Below are 23,329 nucleotides of genomic sequence, written 5' to 3' on the forward strand. Positions count from 1 at the left end.
AGAGGGTGCTATGGACTGAATGTGTGTGCCTCTCCAAAAGTCACATGTAGAAATCTAACCCCCAATATGATGGAATTAGATGGTGGGCCCTATGGGAGGTGATTAGGTCATGAAGGTGGAGCCCTCATGAATGGGATTAGTGCCCTTATAAAACAGACTTCAAAGAGTTCCCTTGCCCCTTCCACCATGTGAAGACACAGTGAGAAGTCAGCTGTTTATGAACCAGAAAGTGAGCTCTCACCAAACACCGAATCTACTGGTGCCTTGATCTTGGACTTCCCAGAACTGTGAGAAATAAGTGTTTGTTGTTTAAGCCACCCTGTCTAAGGTGTCTTTGTTATAGCAGCCTGAAAGGACGTGACAAGGGGGAAAAGTGTCAGAGGCTAAAGCTCTTAAAAAGTGTCAAAGATCTTACAACTATTTTATAAACCCAAGTGATGGATGATTTTCTTTAAAAAAAAATGTCAAACAGTGTCTTCTAGATTGAGAGTTTATATTGATTAAAATTAGGGAGGGGCCTCCCTGGTGGCGCAGTGGTTAAGAGTCCGCCTGCCGATGCAGGGGATACGGGTTCGTGCCCCGGTCTGGGAGGATCCCATATGCCGCGGAGCGGCTGGGCCCGTGAGCCATGGCCGCTGGGCCTGCGCATCCGGAGCCTGTGCTCCGCAACGGGAGAGGCCACAGCAGTGAGAGGCCCGCATACAGCAAAAAGAAAAAAAAAAAAAAATTAGGGAGAGAAGAATCAACGATGATTTCAAAGAGAAGTGGTAAACTAATTTCAAAGAGGAGTTAGGAGTAGGTACGAAAGCAAAGGCCTGGAAACAGCAGTATGGGGTGATATGAATGCTGACCCCTCCATCACAGCCACATGAGATGAAATGAACAGCAAAGGGCTTCCCTGGAGGTTTTGAGGGTCATAACATCAGCAAGGGACAGCTAGAGTCAGTCTCCAAATGAAGAAGTAAGAGTGTTTGAGGAAACAAAATACGTTAGGGCATTTGGTCAGAATGAATATAAGTTTCAAAAGGCATAGGGGCATTATGAGGGTCAAATGGTCTAGGAAGAGTTAAAGACGACCTGGATAGAGATAAATGGGTAAGGCAATGACTGAGGAGCAGCTTAATATAAAGTTGATTAGTCCAATAGTTTAATAAAATAGTGATGCTACTATATGGCTTAGACCAATGCTATCTAAAGCATTTTTTGTGATAATGGAAATGTTCTATATCTGCACTGACCAATACAGTAATCACTAGCTACATGTGGCTACTAAGTACTTGAAGCGTGGCTAGTGTGTTTAGGGAAAATACATAGCAACTTTAATGGTTTAAGGTGTGGCCCCCAAACACAGCAATGAATCATCAGTAACCTCCTACTATTCAAAGTGCTTAGAACACTGCCTGATCACTAAGTGTTAACTATTACTGTCATTATCATTATCATTAAATGTGTTTGACTTAAGCACACAATGGATACAGACTCATAGCTAAAGATGCTATTAAGTACACATATATTATTATTGTGGCATATCTGGATGTTCTCAAACTTTCCCAGGTATAGAGGAAAAACATCTGTCTTCACATACATGAGCATACACAAATGGGTGACTATGGGTGCTAATAGTTTAACTTCGCATTAAAAGTTATCAGCAAATAAAAAGATTAAGCATACAAGTCTCTCACAGTACTGTATCACATCATAATACTATTCTTTCAATAGTGATACAGCAAGAGAATTTGCAGGGGAATAAGAATTCTCCAAAGAGCAAATTTGTTTAATTTAGAAAGTCAACATTAACAAACTGGTATTCACTTTGTGTGTTTGGAAAAAAGGGTTTAGTTATGGAGAATAACCAAACAAATACTCAGAAAAGAAAAAAAAGGCAATTATGGCATGCCTTTGTTTTAATTTTATTAGACTTGCCTTGGTTTTCTCAAAGTTGGCCTCCTCAGTCATTTGCACAGCTTGTTTCACCTGCTCATAAGCACTGACTTCTCTTTGCTGCACCTCTGTCAAGCTGCTCCTCACGGAAACTAGTGCAGACATTAAGTCATCTCTTTCTCTGTCAGCACAAAAAGAATATTGAAAACAACAAATGATCAAATGATCGTGTATTCATACGTCAGGAAAAAAAAGCATTAATATGTATTAGAAGAAGAGCCAGGGCAGGCCAGCTCAGCACATATTCAAGCACACCCCAGAGAAAGACCCTCTGTCCTCACTTGGTGAGGGGCAGGCAGAGCAGCCAGAAAAGCTGTGAGCGTTCATGGCAGGACTGCATCCATGTGGGATAATAACCAATTATGGAGAGGACTGGCACACTGAGGGCTGGAGAGGGAAGCCCCAAAAAAAGGAAATACTTTAAAAATTTAAAAGGTGGGGGGCAGAAAAGGAGAAAAAAGTAATAAAGTAGGGAAGGTGGGGATTGTACTTCAAAGTAGAAGTAACCATGGTAAGAAGGGACTACTGAGATTTTGTTTACACTGCCGAGTCTCCTCTCTAATAGAACAAACATATGTCCTTTCCTTTTCATCTTCCTTCACAATCCTCTTTTTCACCCTTCTCTATGAATTAAAAACTTTCACCTACTTATGAACATATTTCTTCTTTCAATGGGTAGTACTGTTGAATCACTCAAGTGCCCTGGTTACACATATAATGTTCATCATTTTACAAAATCTTATCCCACGGGTTTTGACACTTGCCTAGATCCCTAGATCCCTTCCTTAGCAATTTTCAGAAGTACCCTAGGCTAAGCTATTTCTTGGGGATAGAATTGAACTGAATGCCAAAATGCGTTGGCATGTAAAATAGTAAGGATCCAATCTTATGGATTAAATAAATCCATATAAAAGTCTACATGGCCAGCCCAATGCCAGGCCTGAGTGAGCCTCTCACAATGGGAAATTTTACAAATTTACATGATGTGAGAATGAGAGGGCAGTTCTCCAAGCTACCATCTTCCAAGGCAAAAGTTCTTTAACTGCTTAAAAATACCATGGGAATATTTTGATGAATATGATCAAGGAGTTTTTCAAACAAAACAAGCAATACAGCATTAACTCTGTAACATGCCATCATGATCCAGATGAAAGAGCAGCTGAGACAGAAGATGAGGTAAGAAGCATGGGTGTCAGTTCTGGGATGAACTAACGAGCATGTAGTATTTAAGGAGCCTAGTGTAACAATCAGAGCAAAAAGGAGAAAGTCCCTGAATAATCTTGGCCAATGTTTAAAATAAGGAAAAGAGAGAGTTGGGCTGATATATACATGAGCTTCATCTTGAAATATGGAGTGCCTAAGAAGTGCCTTTAATTCTTAAGTTATTCCACAGTTGCTAGCAGTTTTAAGCTTTATTAAGCATTGTTAATAAGTATTATCACTGTTTTTAAAAAGAAAGTCTAGAGGGCTAACTAAAACATTTCCTTCTTCCTCATTTCTGGGAAGTTCCTATTCATAGTCTTTCAAAGCCAGCTATACAGAAGATTGCCAATCAAACAGCCCCAAGTCACAAGCTGGACTGAAGTCCCAGGATAGTACAGTAGTAATCATTTCTCCTGTCTGAAAAGTACATTGAAGCTCCTCCAAGGCACTATGAGCTACAGAAAGGAATTTAATATAAAGCAGTTCCACCGTGATTCCCATTTGAAAGTATTTTGATCATTAAGAAAGAAAGAGCAGTTATTATTGCTCTTACCTACTTCATGACATAATGAGGTCTGAGTGGAAGGCAGAAATTAAAAAATACTATAAGGACTTCAAACCAACTTTTAAATTATATCCAATGTACTCAGCAGCCGTTAAGTATTCTCTCCAAAAAGTCCCAAGTGCCCTAACAAAACACCACAAACATATGGGTTGTCTGGTCTCCAAGTTGTGCCTGATCCTCTCCTTTTCAGCTGCCCAATGTTATGTCACAGAGTCAATAAATTACATGCTAAAAAATCAACAACGTAGCTTAAAACTAGTGTTACAATACTACATTTTGAATAGAGACCAGGAAACTCTTTTGATTTATCATATTTGGGATATAACTTTTTAAAAATCCATATTAGAGTCATGCAGGAAATACTATGATACAGTTCTTTGAGGGTTCAGGCTTCTAATTATGTTTCAAACTAGAAATCCAAATGTAAAAAGTTTTGGTCACTCTTCAAAGTCAGCATACACTCAGTATTCAGCATTCTGCATTAGTAAACTGAAAGAAACTGAACACCAGCTTAGGTCATATAGACAAAGATTTTCATTTATAATAAAAGCAGAAACCTTCCATAGTATACTGTTATTAAGGTAGAACATGAGCCAATGACATGCTGACAAAAGCAGAAAACCGAACTGAGAAGGTTAACATTTATTTTAAGAGGCTAAGAGCTGAAATTTAGGATAGAGACAAAGAAATATATAACTGAGCAAGAATCTAATTTCTAAATGACTGCCAGACTTGGAATCAATGTAAACACTGTAGCTTCCTTTCAAAATATTTTTCTCATGACCTAAAAGGATAATATGAAATGCAATATAATAGGGGGAAAAAAGTTTTTTATTTGTTGATTGGTTTTGTCAGACTTAGTTTATCTTAGACTATCCTCTTTATCTGCATGACTTTGAATATGCTTTTTCCATTTAAAAATTAATTTTCATTACTTTCTCCTTATAATTAATTACCAATATGGTTAGAGACCTATTTAACACATACTTTCCATTTCAATGCCTTCTTCTACTTCTCCAGTGGTAATCACTGTTAAATATTGTGTGTTTATTCTTTCATATCTTTTTCTATGCATATGTATGAACCTGGAGAAAATATATAATAAGGTTGTGAATGGACCTCTGAAAGAATACAAACAGTTTCATACCAGGTATGTCTTTCTCATCTGGTTTTATTTTTTTCCTTCAACAACATATTTTGGAGCTTAGTCCCACATTAGTACATATAGATCTACTTCAATCATTTTTTTTGGCTGTGCATAAAATTTCATAGTTATCTCAACTGCAGTTTAGTTATTCTTCTTTGAAGGATATTTAGGTTGTTCACATCTAAAAGAAAAACCTCTTGTTTTCTCCTACACCCAGTTTCTGTATTCACAACACTTCTGATACCACATGTGTAGGTTTTCCACATACAGCACTTCTCTTAATTCTCAGTGGACACTAACTCAATTCTGACACTATCTGCCTGGAGTTGGTGCAGACCCCACAGGTTAAGGCTCAGTCCCACAAAACTGTCCTCCACTTTAGGTGCCAACTGCAAGTCCCAGGTATCTTGTATCTCTGACCAACTGGCCAGAAATCATGGGCTCCCATGACCCCTTCTAGGATTAAATACTTTGCTAGAACAGTTCACAGAACTGAGGAAAGTGTTTTCCTTACTATTTCCCCTTTATCATAAAAGACCCAACTCATGAACAGATAAACAGAAGAGATGCCTAGGGCAAGGTATGCGGGAAGGGGTGTGGACCTTCCATGCCCTGTCTGGGAGTGTCACCCTCTACCACCTCAATGTTTTGACCAATCCAGAAGCTCCCTAAGCTCCATTGTTTAGGGTTTTTATAGAAGTTCCATAGGCATGCTTGATTAAATCACTGCCATTTGTGACTGGACTCCATCTCCAGCCCTTCCCCTTCCTAAAGGTTGGGGAGTAGAGACAGAAAATTCCAATCTTCTAATCATATGGATGGTTTCTGTGGCAACCAGCACTCCCATCCTTAGTGGGTTTCCAAAAGTCATCTACTTAACATAAACTCAGAGGAGTGGATGAAATGGGCTTCTTAAGAATAACAACCTATTTCAGAAGCAGGGGACAAAACCCAAATATTAGTACAAAATATGTACCTATTACTTTTACCACTTAGAAAAATATAAGAGTTTTAGGAGCTCTATGCAAGGAACAGGAGATGAAGACCAAAATACATATTTCTTATTAAATCAAAATATCATGATACCATCACAAATAATGCTGCAAAAAGAGTTCCTACAAATGCCCCATTATGCACATACATACATTCTCTATGGTAGATTTTGAAATGTGTAATACATAATTTAAATATTAATGAATAGTGCTAAATTACCCTTCAAAGTAGTGTCAATTTATAGTTCCACCAGCAGGGTATGAAAATACACACTTATTCATAGCCTCATCGTTCTTGAGACCTTTTTAAAATGTTCACCAATTTGATAGTTGGCATTTTTAAAATGGTATTTCCTTGAATAATAACAGAATGAATACCTTTTAAAATAAGATAACAGGGCCTCCCTGGTGGCGCAAGTGGTTGAGAGTCCGCCTGCCGATGCAGGGGATACGGGTTCGTGCCCCGGTCTGGGAGGATCCCATATGCCGCGGAGCGGCTGGGCCCGTGAGCCATGGCCGCTGAGCCTGCGCGTCCGGAGCCTGCGCGTCCGGAGCCTGTGCTCCGCAACGGGGGAGGCCACAACAGTGAGAGGCCCGCATACCGCAAAAAAAAAAAAAAAAAAAAAAAAAAAAAAAAAAAAAAAATAAGATAACAGTTGCAAAGAAGAACTAGGTGAAGTGGAGATAAGCAGTCTCTAATAAAGAGTTCAAGGTAATGATCATAAACATGCACAATGAATTTGGGAGGAAAGTGGATGAACACAGGAAGATGTTTAACAAAAACTTAGAAAATACAAAAAGAATCAAACAGAGCTGAAGAATATATAACTGAAATTTAAAAATACACTAGAAGGAATCAATAGTAGGTTAGATAATACATAGGAAATATCAGCAAACTGGAAGACAGAGTAGTAGACACACACACACACATGAGAAAGAAGTACAAACAAGAAACTAAAAATAGTCATAAAATGAAAAAGGAAAATAGCAGAGAAGAAGGGACAGAAAAGAACTTCAAGAATAACCCCAAAACAATTAACAAAATGGCAATGAATACAGAGTTATCACTAATTATTTTAAATGTAAATGGACTAAAGCCTCCAATCTAAAGACACAGAGTGGCTGAATGGATACAGAAACAACACCTGTATATATGCTGCTTACAAGAAACTCACTTCAGATCTAAAGACACACACAGATTGAAAGTGAGAGGATGGAAGAAGATAATCCATGCAAATGAAAATCAAAACAAAGCTGGGAGCACAATACTTTTATCAGACAAAATAGACTTCAAAACAAAGAGTGTAACAAGAGACAAAGAAGGACATTATATAACGATCAAGGGATTGATCCAAGAAGATGATATAACAAGTATAACTATATATGCACCCAACATAGGAGCACCTAAATACATAAAGCAAATATTAACAACCATAAAGGGAGTTACTGACACAATAATAGAAGTGGACCTTAATATCCCACTTAAATCAATGGACAGATCATCCAAACAGAAAAATCAATAAGGGAACACTGTCCTTATATGATACATTAGACCAAATAACTTAATAGATATATGTGGAACATTTCATCCAAAACCAGCAGATTATACATTCTTTCCATTCTCCAGGACAGATCACATGCTAGGACATGAAACAAGCCTCAGTAAATTAAAAAAAAATTGAAATCATATCAAGCATCTTTTCTGACCTTGAAATCACCTATGAGGAAAAAAAACCTACAAAAAACACAAATAGGGCCTCCCTGGTGGCGCAGTGGTTGAGAGTCCGCCTGCCGATGCAGGGGATACGGGTTCGTGCCCCGGTCTGGGAGGATCCCATATGCCGCGGAGCGGCTGGGCCCGTGAGCCATGGCCGCTGGGCCTGCGCATCCGGAGCCTGTGCTCCGCAACGGGAGAGGCCACAACAGTGAGAGGCCCGCATACCGCAAAAAGAAAAAAAAAAAAAAAAAAAAAAACACAAATACATGGAGTATAAACAATATGCTAAAAACAACCAATGGGCCACTGAAGATATCAAAGAAGAAATAAAAAATATCTGTAGATAAAGGAAAATGATCCAAAGTCTATGGGATGCAGCAAAAGCAGTTCTAAGAGGGAATTTTATAGATACAAACGTACTTCAGAAAACAAGAAAAATCTCAAATAAATAACCTAACCTTATACCTAAAGGTAGCAGAAAAAGAAGAACAAAAGCCAAAGTTAGCTAAAGGATAGAAATCATGAAGATCAGAGTAGAAATAAACAAAATAGAGACTAAAACAACAATAGAAAAGATGAATGAGAAGTTACAACCAACACCACAGAAACCCAAAGAATTATAATAAATTATTATGAACAATATTATGCCAATAAAATGAACAACCCAGAAGAAATGGGCAAATTCCCAGAAATGTACAATCTCCCAATACTGAACCAGAAAGAAATAGAACATATGAATAGACCAATTACTCATAATGAAATTGAATTAGTAATTTAAAAAATCTCCCAACAAACCAAAGTCCAGGACCAGGTGGCTTCACAGGTGAATTCTACCATATGTTCAGAGAAGAGTTAATACCTATCCTTCTCAAACTATTCCAAAAAAACTGCAGAGGAAGGAACTCTTCCAAGCCCATTTTATGAGGCCAGCATCACCCTGACACCAAAACCAGACTGAAGAACCTAGATGGAAATTAAATACCCTCAGCAAAATACTAGCAAACCAAATCCAACAATACATTAAAAGGATCATACACCATGATCAAATGGGATTTATCCTAGGAATGAAAGGATTTTTCAATATCTGCAAATCAATCAGTGTGATACACCACATTAACAAACTGAAGAATAAAAACCATATGATCATCTCAGTAGATGCAGAAAAAGCTTTCTGACAAAATTCAACATTCATTTATAATAAAACCTCTCCAGAAAAAAAACGTTTAGAGGGAATATACCTCAACATAATAAGGGCCATATATGATAAGCCCACAACTAACATCACAATCAACAGTGAAAAGCAGAAAGCATTTCCTCTAAGATCAGGAATAAGACAAGGATTCCCACTCTCACCACTATTTTTTGGCAGGGGGGCAGGGGGAGCAGAGAAAGGTTTATTGCAGGGCCATGCAAGGAAAATGGGGGACTGATCCCCCAAAAAACCCTAACTCCCTGAACGGTTTCAGCAAAATATTTTTAAGGGCAAGCTGAGGGAGGGGTGAGTTTGGTTGTTGCAAACTTCTTGGTGCAGGAATCCTTCATCCATGAAGGTTAGGTCACAATGTTCCTGTAAACCTCCAACAAAACAAATGTTACTCTCTGTTCTTCAACTTTTTATCTTTATATGAATGGAAAAGTGTTATACTCTTAAAGGTCAGAACCTTGAGAATGCGCTATCCTGTATACTTTAGGCTATAGGCAACATTATTAACTTGAAGCAAAAGCCATAGAATACAAAGGTTAAAATAAAAGGAACAGATTTTATATGGAGTCAGATTTGTTCTTCCCTATCACAGTATCAGACTCAAGGACACCACCACCTATTCTCAAAACAGTATCTGCTGGCAGCTGCCACCTGCAACCTGATGGTCTCAAGATCCCTCCTTGTAACTAAGCAATCATTTCAAGCCCCAGCCAATCGGTGCTTAACAGGCACCCTTACTTCTTTTTTTTTTTTTTAAATAAATAAATTTATTTATTTATTTATTTTGGCTGCGTTGGTTTTGGTTTTTTTTTTAACATTTTTATTGGAGTATAATTGCTTTACAATGGTGTGTTGGTTTCTGCTTTATAACAAAGTGAATCAGTTATACATATACATATATCCCCATATCTCTTCCCTCTTGCATCTCCCTCCCTCCCACCCTCCCAGCTGGTCACAAAGCACTGAGCTGATCTCCCTGTGCTATGTGACTGCTTCCCACGAGCTATCTATTTTACAGTTGGTAATGTATATATGTCCATGCCACTCTCTCACTTTGTCCCAGCTTACCCTTCCTGCTCCCCATGCCCTCAAGTCCACTCTCTAGTAGGTCTGCGTCTTTATTCCCGCCTTGCCCCTAGGTTCATGACCTTATTTTTTTCTTAGATTCCATATATATGTGTTAGCATACAGTATTTGTTTTTCTCTTTCTGACTTACTTCACTCTGTATGACACACTCTAGGTGCATCCACCTCACTACAAATAACTCAATTTCGTTTCTTTTTATGGCCGAGTAATATTTTTTTTAACATCTTTACTGAAGTATAATTGCTTTACAAATGGTGTGTTAGTTTCTGCTTTATAACAAAATGAATCAGTTATACATATACTTATGTTCCCATATCTCTTCCCTCTTGTGTCTCCCTCCCTCCCACCCTCCCTATCCCACCCCTCTATGTGGTCACAAAGCACCAAGCTGATCTCCCTGTGCTATGCGGCTGCTTCCCACTAGCTAGCTATTTTACGTTCGGTAGTGTATATATGTCCATGCCACTCTCTCACTTTGTCCCAGCTTACCCTTCCCCCTCCCCATATCTTCAAGTCCATTCTCTAGTAGGCCTGTGTCTTTATTCTCGTCTTGCCTCAAGGTTCTTCATGACTTTTTTTTTTCTTAGATTCCATATATATGTGTTAGCATACAGTATTTGTTTTTCTCTTTCTGACTTACTTCACTCTGTATGACAGACTCTAGGTCCATCCACCTCACTACAAATAACTCAATTTCATTTCTTTTTATGGCTGAGTAATATTCTATTGCATACATGTGCCACATCTTCTTTATCCATTCATCTGTCAATAGACACTTACGTTGCTTCCAAGTCCTGGCTATTGTAAGTAGAGCTGCAATGAATATTGTGGTACATGACTCTTTTTGAATTATGGTTTTCTCAGTGTATATGCCCAGTAGTGGGATTGCTAGGTCATATGGTAGTTCTATTTTTAGTTTTTTAAGGAACCTCCATACTGTTCTCCATAGTGGCTGTATCAATTTACATTCCCACCAGCAGTGTATGAAGGTTCCCTTTTATCCACACCCTCTCCAGCATTTATTGTTTGTAGATTTTTTGAAGATGGCCATTCTGACTGGTGTGAGATGATACTTGCAGCTCCACTTATTCTACACAGTCAACTTATTTAATTTTGACTCTCACCACTTTTATTCAACATAGTATTGGAAGTCCTAGCCACAGCAATCAGACAAGAAATAAAAGGAATCCAAATTGGAAAGGAAGAAGTAAAACTGTCATTGTTTGCAGGTCATGTGATACTATATGTAAAAAATCCCCAAGATGCCACCAAAAAAATAATAGTCATCAATGAATTCAGTAAAGTTCTAGGATACAAAATTAATATACAGAAATCTGCTGAATTTCTATACATTAACAATAAACTATCAGAAAGAGCAATTAAGAAAACAATCCAGTTTCCCATCGCATTAAAAAGAATAAAATACCTAGAAATAAATCTAACTAAGGAGGTAAAAGACCTATAATTGGACAGCTATAAAACACTAATGAAAGAAACTGAAGATGGCAGAAAAAATGGAAAGATATCCCTTGTTCATGGATTGAAAGAATTAATATTGTTAAAATGTCCATAGTACCCAAGGTAATCTACAGATTCAATGCAATCCCTATCAAGATGCCAATGGCATTTTTCACAGAACCAGAGAAAATAATTCTAAAATATGTTTGGAAACACAAAAGACCCTGAATAGACAAAACAATGTTGAGAAAGAAGAATAGAGATGAAGGTATCACACTCCCTGATTTCAAACCATACTACAAAGCTACAGTAATCAAAACAATATGGTACTGGCACAAAAATGGACACATAGACCAATGGAACAGAATAGAGAGCCCAGAAATAAACCCATGCTTACGTGGTCAGTTAATCTATGACAAAGTAGCCAAGAACATACAATGGGGAAAAGACAGCCTCTTCAATGAATGGTGTTAGTAAACCTTGACAGCTACATGCAAAAGAGTCAAACTGGACTGCTTTTTCACACCATAAACACAAATAAACTGAAAATGGATTAAAGAATTAAATGTAAGACCTGCAACTATAAAACTCCTAGAAGAAAACATAGCCAGTATGCTCTTTGACATTGGTCTTAGCAATATTTTTTGATACATCTCACAAGGGAAACAAAACAAAAATAAACAAGTGTGACTACATTAAACTAAAATGCTTTTACACAGTGAAGGAAACTATCAACAAAATGAAAAGGCAGCCTACTGAATGGGAGAAGATATTGGTAAACTATGTATCTGATAAGGGGTTAATATCCAAACAATATATCTGATAAGGGGTAAATATCCAAAGAACTCATGCAACTCAACATAAAAAAATAACCTGATTAAAAACTGGGCAGAGGACCTGAATAGACATTGTTCCAAAGAATTCAAATAGATGGCCAACAGCCACATGATAAGATGCTCAGCAACACTAATCATCAGGAAAATGCACAATTAGATAGCACTTCATACCTGTCAGAATGGTTATCATCAAAATGACAACAAATAACAAGTGTTGGCAAAGATGTGGAGAAAAGGCAACTCTAGAGCACTGTTGTTGGAAATGTAAATTAGTAAGCCATTAGGTAAAACAGTATGGAAGTTCCTCAAAAAATTAAAAGTAGAACTACTATAGGATCCAGCAATTTCACCTCTGGGTATTTTTCAGAGGAAAACAAAAACAGAAATTCAAAAGGATGTATGCACCCCTATGCTCATTGCAGCCTTATTTCCAATAGCCATGATATAGAAGAAACGTACATGTCCATCAACAGATGAATGGATTAAAGAGTATGTGATGTATGTGTGTATATACACATACATAAACAATGAAATATTACTCAGCCATACAAAGGAATAAAATCTTGCCATCTGCAATAATATGGATGGGCTTAGAGGGTATTATGCTAACTAAAATAAGTCACACAGAGAAAGGACAAATACCATATGATTTCACTTATGTGTGGAACCTGAAAAACAAGACAAAACAAAACAAAACAAAGGAACAAACATAACAGGATAGAAACAGACTCATAGATACAGAGAACAAACAGGGAGTTTCCAGAGAGGAGGGGTTTGGAAGGATGAGTAAAACAGGTGAGATTAAGCACTACAAACTTCTAGTTACAAAATAAATAAGTCAAAAGGAGGAAATGTACAGCATGGGGAATATAGTTAATAATATCGTAATAATTTCACATGGTGACAGATATTACTAGACTTATTGTGGTGATCATTTTGCAAATGTATAGAATTATCAAACCACTATGCTGTACACCTGGAACTAACATAATATTGTGACTATGTATTTATGTACTATGACATAGTATTACACTTCAATTAAAAAAAAGAATGAATACTTCCTCATGTATTATCTTCCTCTTTTATTGCTTACCAGTTCCTAATCTATATCCACTTTGCAACTGGGCAGTTTTTCTTTTCTGTTTCTTTCAAAGGAAATTATTTATACATTGTACCAAAATTTTTGCTATATAAAATGTAAATATTTTCCCATCTTTTTAGTTTGCAATATTGTATCACAAGAATGTTTTGTTTTAATGGAGTCGAGTTTATCTTTTTTTTTTCCTTCATGACTCTCACTTTCCTCATCATGCTCAGAACTTTAATTAGCCCAAGGCCATTAAGATATTTTTCTATATTTTCTTCTAATACTTTTGTAGTCTAGAAGCATATCTAGGTCTTTAAACCACCTTGAATTTACTTTTGTGAAGTATGATTCCATTATTTTTTTCAAATATAAACAAGCAATTTTTTTTTTTTTTTCGGTACGCAGGTCTCTCACTGTTGTGGCCTCTCCTGTTGCGGAGCACAGGCTCTGGACGCACAGGCTCAGTGGCTATGGCTCATGGGCCTAGCCGCTCTGCGGCATGTGGGATGTTCCCAGACTGGGGCACGAACCTGTGTCCCCTGCATCGGCAGGCGGACTCTCAACCACTGCGCCACCAGGGAAGCCCAACAAGCAAATTTTTAACTTCTCTGAGCCTCAGTTTCCTTAGTTGTAAAATGAGGGTAATGTATTTACTTCACCAATGCTTTTACTAAGATTAAAAGAGATTGTTTTTAAATTTCCTGGCACAGTCCTTGGCATATAAGAAATGTTTACTACACGTTACTTGTATCTGAAAATATATTTAACATACTTAATAAATTGTCATTATGTTAAATATATATGAGTAAGTTAATAATATATTTAAGAATTAATATAATATTTAAGAAAAAGCAGGACTACCACTGTAGATCATGAAAACTACCACTGGAGAAATGCAGTTTTTATACAACAGACAATAGGTTAGTCATATGTAGAAACCATGGCTACCAGACAATTTGACTGCTTCTAAAGTATGCGAGGTACGGAAGGGTTTTAATATTTATAGAGCATTTACAATATGGCAGAAACTGTTTTAAGCACTATATAGGTATTCTTTCAATGTCCCCTCAAAAATAACACTATTAGGTACTTTTATCTCCATTTTCAAATGGGGGAATTGAGGCATGAGAAATTAAGTAATTTTTGTGAGGTTACATAGTAAGTTATCAGTAGAACCAAAGTATGGACCCAGGCAGATTGACTCAAAAGCTAGTGCTCTAGTCACAAGGCTAAGCTGCCTCTATAATATCCCAAGAGGTAGGTATTATTCCCTCAAACAAAAGAAGACTCCAAACTTAGGGAAGTAAAGTCATTTGTCCAAAGTTCAAAACCAACTTTATTGACCAAGTCTTTCGACTCCCAACACCAGTTCCAATCAGACAATCTCTGATGTTAAGCAATAAATGCCAAAATGCCTGTAGGCCAGGTACTCTGCTAGAAGCCAGGGATACAGAAATAAACAAACACAGTTGCTGTCTGCAAGTATACACAATATATTATAAAATTACAGGAGGAAGGAGCCCAAATCAATTGAGGACAAAATGGGGTGAGGCTGGTGAGAGAATACTTCTAAGAGGAAGTGATGTTTGAACTATTTAAATGAACCCAAACAGACAGAGAGAGGTGACCTTGAGCATAGAGAAAAGTAGAAGGCATGTGAGAGAGAACACCCTCTATAAATCATCATTGGATGGTATATTATTTATTTATTTATTTATTTATTTTGCAGTATGCGGGCCTCTCACTGTTGTGGCCTCCCCCGTTGCGGAGCACAGGCTCCGGACGCGCAGGCTCAGCGGCCATGGCTCACGGGCCCAGCCGCTCCGCGGCATATGGGATCCTCCCAGACCGGGGCACGAACCCGTATCCCCTGCATCGGCAGGCGGACTCTCAACCACTTGCGCCACCAGGGAGGCCCTGGATGGTATATTAAATAATAATTCTCAACTTCTACAGAATATAATTTTCATAGGAAAGGGCTTCCTCTGGAATACTGAAAACAAAACAAAAAAGATGTACACAGAAAATTGTAGTATTTCAGCCTAGATGAAAACTTTGACTCCATAAAAGCTCATTTGTAATTTGTCCTTAGTCGATCCTCAAATATTAATAATGGGATATAGTGGGCCCTTCTTCCAGTGTACTCATAATATTCTTCATAACAGTCACATGATAAAAACTTGATAAAAACTCACTTTACCTATACTACAGCAGGGATATCCAAAATAAGGCAAAATCGAAAGAATTCCTCTCAAACTCAGTTTTGTTATGAATAGTGCTGGATTTGCAATTATAGAGTTATAGAAATGAACAGAATTATAAAGGTTATCTATTTAAATTCTCTCATTTCAGATGAGACTGAAACCAAGGAAGATAAAATTATTTGTCCAAAATGACATGGCTATACACAGTTGGCAGAACCCACATATTCTGTCTTTAAGAAAGCTACAATGAAGGGACCTTTTAAAATCCATTTTATTTGAAGCTTAACATGCGATTTAGCATGGGGATAAAAAACTACTGTGCCCATTTAAAGACATGAGTTTCCATGTTGCCAAAGACTCCACATATAGAAACATACTTACTTAGACAGTCTTTCAATGGTCTGCATGTGAACATTATTGTGGGTTTGGGAAAGAACAGCTTCATGCTGAGCACATTTCAAACAAAGACCACCAACATGGTTAGAAATATTAGCAGCAAGAAGAGACTCCTTATGCTTTAGTCGCTCTTTAAGATCTTCACAATTTTTCTGATATTCAACTAGGTCTTTCCTAAAAAGAAGGGAAAAAAGCTCCAGCAAATGGCCAGATAAAAGTATACTACTTCTAAATGTATCATCATACTGATAACTACTATCATTTACTGGTGCTTACCTTATTAGGTGCTTTACATACAGTACCTTGTTATTTCTTACCACAGCCCTAAAATGTAGGTGTGATTATCCTAATTGACACTCTGAATAAAATGAGCCTTGAAAATATTAAATTTCAATTTGTTTTAAGATTTTAACAGATTAGTCTGCCTCTGATACTGGCTTTCTTTTCACAGGATCCTATCTCCATGCAAAAAGATAAAACTCCAAACACAAATCCTAAATAGTTTCTCTTAATAAAGGGGTGGAGCAACATAACACGATATCCTTGAATTGAGGGAAATACCCGATCCCATTTCAAATGTTAACCCCTTAAAATTTGTAAAGACAACCTTAAAAGATCACATAAAGAAAATGGATTTTATGCATGAGTAATTTATTACTGTTCATTTTTCTTCAGTAAAAAAAAAAAAAAGAAAATTATCCATAGAGACACAGATGTAGAGAACAAACGTATGGACACCAAGGGGGGAAAGCAGTGGGTGGGGGAGCAGTGATGGTGGTGGGATGAATTGAGAAATTGGGATTGACATATATACACTAATATGTATAAAATGAATAACTAATAAGAATCTGCTGTATAAAAAAATAAATTAAATTAAATTCAAAAAAAACTATCTAATCTACAAAGAATTGCTTCAAAAGAGAGTGGGCTACAGAAAGAAGTTAGATAGAACTTGCCAGACATAAGATTTCATAAGTAGCAGCTATTAGCTGGAAATATGCAACTTGGTAAAGAAAAGGCTGAGGAACTGTGTATGTGTGTTCTTTGTTTGTTTGTTTTAATGGGATAGCTCTTGGATGAGGTTTTTCTCCAAGTTGACTTGTCAAGGATTAAAAGACCAGTATATGGGTTGTATTTTCCTCCCCCTCCCCAAAAAAGCTTTGGTAAAGTCAACTTGGGTAACTGAGCTTCCTTGCATACACATCCCTTTCATGCTGTATTTTTTAAAAACTTCCTAACTTAAAAAGGAAAAAGTTGTTCTTAAATTCTTAGACTGCTGAAGGCAGGCATTTTACCTCTGGCTCAGACTATTCTCTGCTGTTTCTATTAAATTCAGAGATTTATAGCTATCCTAATTTGTTCACTGTCACAAAGGAGAAGCCAATAATCAAGACACCTGGTTGTCACATACTACCTCGACTCTTGGGATTTAGGGGGCTTTGAGACAGCCTGGGAGAGGTGGAAAAGATCTACAGGAAATCTAAGGGTTAAAAAAAGCTAATCTAATGACTCTCTGAAACAGAAAAAAAGGAGCTGTTTATGTCATATTCCCAAGATGATATCTACAACATAGTAAGTTTTCTTTCTACGTATCATGTAGAAAAAGTCTGACTTTCAAAGCCTTAAAAAGAACTTTAGAAGTACATTCCAAAGTCAAAGAGTCTCCATTACTATTTCTGTCAGGTTCAAATTCAAAACACTCAAGTAGATTCAGTTACATGAAATGGCAAAAAGAAAATTAAAAACAAATAGGTAACATAAAACCAGTTTATAAGAGTAGTGATTTTATTTCTTTCTTTAAGAAAATGCTTCTTTAAATAATCTTACATTACACTAAAAGAAAATGAAGAAATAGAAGGATGCAGGAAACAAAGTCTGGTCCATTGCAAAGTGACGTTTTAATGTAATTAAAGATTGCATAGTTGAATTGTTAATGAGACAAAATAAGTCACATTCCCATAAATATAATGACCTAGAAATATATCACTTTAAAAACTGAAGAACCGGGGCTTCCCTGGTGGTGCAGTGGTTGAGAGTCCGCCTGCCAATGCAGGGGACACGGGTTTGTGCCCCAGTCCGGGAAGATCCCACATGCCGTGGAGCGGCTGGGCCCGTGAGCCATGGCTGCTGGGCCTGCGCGTCCGGAGCCTGTGCTCCGCAACGGGAGAGGCCACAACAGTGAGAGGCCCGCATACCGCAAAAAAAAAAAAAAAAACCCTGAAGAACCAAAACACAATAGAAATCAACATATAGCAAATAAAGAAACCAAAAATTAGACCACCTTTTAAAAGTTTAGGTTTCTTCATGAAAGGTCTAGTAAAGATCTCTAGAGAAATCCTCAACCTTATGAGGCGTGAAAAGCATAAGGGTATATTAAAATAAATGAACAATAACATTTGCAACAAAAGCCATGAATTCTGGTTCTTAGTATTACTCTAGTTCTGCCTCTAGACAATGTACAGCCTGGAAGATGTTAAATATTATTTCAAATTAGACTTATCAAAATAAAATTATAAAAATATTTTAAAGGTTATTTCATTTGGAAATATTTCATTACCACTATTTCAATTAACCTTTAATTTAAAAAAAATTAATTCCTATCTTTTCCAACTCATAATATATAACAAAGTACTAATGGTTAATCTATAATATACAGGTTTTATTGGGATTTTTGAAAACATATCAAAAAGTACATGAAAATTCATATATACTCAAATTCACCATGCATACAAATTCTCAAACTATTATATTATTGTTGCAATTTAAAAATTAGACGAAGACTACCTACAGAGGAAAAAAATACTTGCTTGTAATTTGAAAATTAAAGTGCTTTATTTACACTATTTTATTTTAAAAACAAGTTCTATAAGAGCAGCTTCTGATTCTTTTTTCTATGGGAAAATACAAATATTTTACAACTGATAAAGGGATAAAATTTATAATTTAGCTCACAGTTCTTTGAAATGGGATTTGAAAAAGGACTTCACAAATCCCCTTATCCTTTACCATCCTTAGCAAATTTTATATATTGCATATAAAATAGCATCAAGTAATTCCTATATTGACTAAAACTGGCATTTCAGCAAACATTCAAACATATTTTTAAGATCATTATGGTTTTGCCAATAACTTTAAATGGATGATCAATACTTTACCTCAAAAACATCAATTGAGATTCCAGGATTTTACTCTTTTCTTCATAAGTAAGTTTTAGTCTCTCCTTTAGAAAAGAAAAAAAAATGTATATTTCTCCATTTCCTGTGTTTTATAAGCAAATTTTAATTATTAATATTAAATTCATTTTTTCTTTTTACCCAAGAGGAAGATCATTGAGTCCCCTCTGGAATCACTTTCCCTAGTCCACCCCAAATACTCTATTTTTTTTGAGCGGGAAGCCTGCAAAGAACTACTGAGTCATAAAATGGTGATTACTAACAAAAATTTTTTTTTCAAAATTGCATACATCAGTTCCTATTTTTAAAAAAGTGTGACTCGGGGCTTCCCTGGTGGCGCAGTGGTTGAGAGTCCACCTGCCAGTGCAGGGGACATGGGTTCGAGCCTTGGTCCGGGAGGATCCCACATGCTGCGGAGCAACTGGGCCCGTGAGCCTGCTACTGAGCCTGCGTGTCTGGAGCCTGTGCTCCGCACCAAGAGAGGCCGCGATAGTGAGAGGCCCGCGCACAGCGATGAAGAGTGGCCCCCGCTTGCCACAACTAGAGAAAGCCCTCGCACAGAAACGAAGACCCAACACAGCCAAAAATAAATATAAAAAAATAATAATAAATAAATAAAAAGCAGGAGAGTACCTCTCTGATTCACTGTGTTAAAAAAAAAAAAAAAAAGTGTGACTCTAGGCAAAACCAATTATAACCTGTTAGGTCCATGAGGACAAGGATCAAATCTTCCTGGAATCTCCCACTGCGACTGCTGCATAGCTGACATACCAAAAAATATGTTCTGGATGAATGATAAAAAGGATGCTATAAATCACAGGATGACAGACCAAAGTGATATACAATCTACAAGCCTCTGCTGATATCCAGTTTTTCTTTAATTCAACATATATTTATTGGGTTTCTAAGACGAAGACACCACTAACCTCCAGAAGCTTTAAGAAGGAACAGAAAGACAGATGAACAATTACAACTATTTATAATTTACTCTAATGAAAATACAGAAGGTAAAATGAAATCAGAAAGGCAGGAACTTGTAATTCAGCTGAAGAGTACAGAAGCCTTCATTGGAGGAGATGCAAAGACTTGAAGGATGATTTCCAATAGAGCAAAAGGCACAGAAGCTGGAGAAGGCATGCTATATATTTGGCCAATCAGTATCACTAGAATGTAGACTGCTAGGTGGAAGAGTAGATAGAGATGGGCTGATTAGGTAAGGTGGTCAGTGAGAAGAATAAAAATATGAAGACTTTTATTTAGTCTATACAACTAAATAAAAGTCTCTATGTAGTTGATGTATTAGATGGACATTGAAATCTTTTATCAGTATTGAATCTTAAATTACTCTGAAGGGTGGAAAAAGGGGATCATCACAAATGAAGACATTGCAAATAAACATCAATAGGTGAGAGATAAGTGCATGAATAAGAGAAATCAAGCAACAAAGATAGAAAAGATTTAGTACAAAGCAGTATATAAAAGTAAAATTGACAGAATTTTTTTCTCTTAATTTAGTGTTAAATTTTATTTATTTATTTTTCTATAAATTTATTTATTTTATTTATTTGTTTTTGGCTGCATTGGGTCTTCATTGCTGTGCGTGGGCTTTCTCTAGTTGTGGTGAGCAGGGGCTACTCTTCATTGAGGTGCACAGGCTTCTCATTGCGGTGGCTTCTCTTGTTGCGGAGCATGGGCTCTAGGCACGCGGGCTCAGTAGTTATGGCTCACAGGCTCTAGAGTGCAGGTTCAGTAATTGTGGTGCACGGGCTTAGTTGCTCTGCGGCATATGGGACCTTCCCCAAACAGGGCTCGAACCCATGTCCTGTGCATTGGCAGGCAGATTCTTAACCATTGTGCCACCGGGGAAGTCCTAGTGTTAAGTTTTATTTATTTTTTTATTAAAGTATAGTTGACTTACAATATTGTATATGTTTCAGGTCCACAGCCAAGTGATTTAATCATATACATTTTTTTCAGATTACATTTCATTATAGGTTATTATGAGATATTGAATATAATTCCCTGCGCTATACAGTAAATCCTCTTGCCTATTTATTTTATGCATAGGAGTTTGCATCTGTTAATCCCATACTCCTAATTTGGTTCTCCTTCCCTCCCTCAGTAACCATAAGTTTGTTTTCTATGTCTGTGATTCTATTTCTGTTTTGTATATAGATTCATTTGTATTATTTTTTAGATTTCACATATAAGTGATATCATATAGTGTTTGTATTTGTCTGTCTGACTTACTTCACTGAGTATAATATTCTCTAGGCCCATCCATGTTGCTGCAAATGCAGTGTTTCATTCTTTTTATGGCAGAGTAATATTCCATTTTACATATATGTATATATATATAAACATATCTTCTTAAGCCAATTGTCTGTTGATGGGCACTTGAGTTGTTTCCACGTCTTGGCTATTGTAAATAGTGCTGCTATGAACATTGGGGTGCATGTGTCTTCTCAAATATGAGGTTTCATTTTTTTCAGATAAATACCCAGGAGTGGGACTGCTGGATCATATGGTAGCTCTATTTTGAGTTTTTTAAGGAAGCTCCATCCTGTTTCCCATAGTGGCTGCACCAGTTTACATTCCCTCCAACAGTGTATGAGGGTTCCCTTCTCTCCATACTCTCTCCAGCATTTATTATTTGTAGACTTTTTGATGATGGCTATTCTGACCAGTGTGAGGTGATAACTCATGGTGGTTTTGATTTGTATTTCTCTAACAATCTCTTTTCATGTGCCTGTTGGTTATCTGTATGTCTTCTTTGGAAAAATGTCTATTTAGGTCTTCTGCCCATTTTTTTATTGGGTTGTTTGTTTTTTTGATATTGAGTTATATGAGCTGTTTGTATTTTTGGATATTAACCCCTTGTTGGTCACATCATTTGTAGATATTTTCTCCTTTTCCATAGGTTTTGTTGCTGGTCTCCTTTGCTGTGCAAAAGCTTTTAGGTCCCACTTGTTTATTTTTGCTTTCATTTATTTTGCCTTGGGAGACTGATCTAAGAAAATATTGCTATGATTTATGTCAGAGAATGATTTGCCTATGTTCCCTTCTAGGATTTCTATCATGTCATGTAAAGTTGACAGAATTTTATGATTGAATAGATGTGGGGGAGAAAAAGACATTAAAAATACCCTGGGTTGCTGAATTGAGCAACCAGGTGAAAGCTGATGCTAAAGATTTTTCCAGACTGAGAAAAGGAGGTAAATAGAACCATTAAAATGTTCAACTAATTCAAAAGAAGGCAGAAAAAAAAAAAGGTGAAGAAATAGTAGATGGGAGAAAAAAGACACAGCGAGATAGTGGATTTAAACCCAAGTATATAAATAATCACATTTAAAGGACAGATATTGTCAGATTGGATAAAAAAAAGCAAAACTCAACTATATGCTGTTCACAAGAAACCCATATTAAATATGAAAATACAACTATGTTAAAAGTAAAAGGATAGGGAAAAAATACCCTGCTTACACTACTTTCAAAAGAAAGTAGGAATCAGTCAAAATACAAAAAACCACGTGCTTTTCTCTATACCAGCATTGAGGAGTTAGAAAATGAAAAATTTTAAATATGTATATTGTTTATGATAATATCATAACTAGTCTCGAAATTAATTCTAAAGAAAGATATGTAAGACCTTTGCTCAGAAATTATAAAAGATTATTGACAAAAATTAAAGATGACCTAAATAGAGTGATACGTGATTTTAATATTTCACAATATATTACTGTAAAGGTATCAATTCCTCCCCCCAGCAAATGACCTATACCTTAAATGTAATCTCAATCAAAACCACTTAATGGCTTTTTGAAACTTGACAAATTAATTCTAAAATGTACTTGGAAATGCAAAAGGCAAGAAACAGTCAGGACATTCTTCAGGTAAAAGAACAATGTTGGAAGACTTGGTCTACCAGATGCGGGGTTATAAGAATCAAGACAGGATAGTAGTAGCACAAAGAAGTAGTAGCACAGACACCAAGGAAATAAAACACAAAGCCCAGAAACAGACTCACACATATACACACACCTGATTTATAACAAATGTGGCAGGCGAATGATTGTCTTTTCAACAGTGGTGCTGCGATATATAAATAACCCTATGGAAGAAGTAACCCCCTACACTTCACATCAGATACAAAAATAAATTCCATGTACACTGTAGTTCTAAATGTAAAAAGCAAGATTATAAAGTTTCTGAAAGATAATATAGGAGAATATCTTCATGACCTTGGGTGTAGGGAAACGCTTTTTATATAGGACACAAAAGGCACTAAAAAAATAAAGGGAAAACACTGATAAATTGGA

General features: G+C 36.6%; 1 protein-coding gene across 4 annotated transcripts in view; it reads right to left on the bottom strand.

The window, feature by feature from the left end:
- SDCCAG8 (SHH signaling and ciliogenesis regulator SDCCAG8) overlaps positions 1-23,329 on the bottom strand; it is a 274,761-nt gene that overhangs the window by 207,368 nt on the left and 44,064 nt on the right. For 3 of the 4 annotated variants that reach the window (XM_060090898.1, XM_060090900.1, XM_060090901.1), the window contains exons 7-9: positions 18,993-19,057; positions 15,823-16,011; positions 1,924-2,062 (exon numbers count right to left, since the gene is read on the bottom strand). In XM_060090898.1, the coding sequence (XP_059946881.1) occupies positions 1,924-2,062; positions 15,823-16,011; positions 18,993-19,057 (393 nt within the window). The remainder of the gene's footprint in view (positions 1-1,923; positions 2,063-15,822; positions 16,012-18,992; positions 19,058-23,329) is intronic. The other variant, XM_060090899.1, reaches the window with a different exon arrangement.

This window comes from Mesoplodon densirostris, chromosome 2 (assembly GCF_025265405.1).
Source record: "Mesoplodon densirostris isolate mMesDen1 chromosome 2, mMesDen1 primary haplotype, whole genome shotgun sequence".
Taxonomy (NCBI): domain Eukaryota; kingdom Metazoa; phylum Chordata; class Mammalia; order Artiodactyla; family Ziphiidae; genus Mesoplodon; species Mesoplodon densirostris.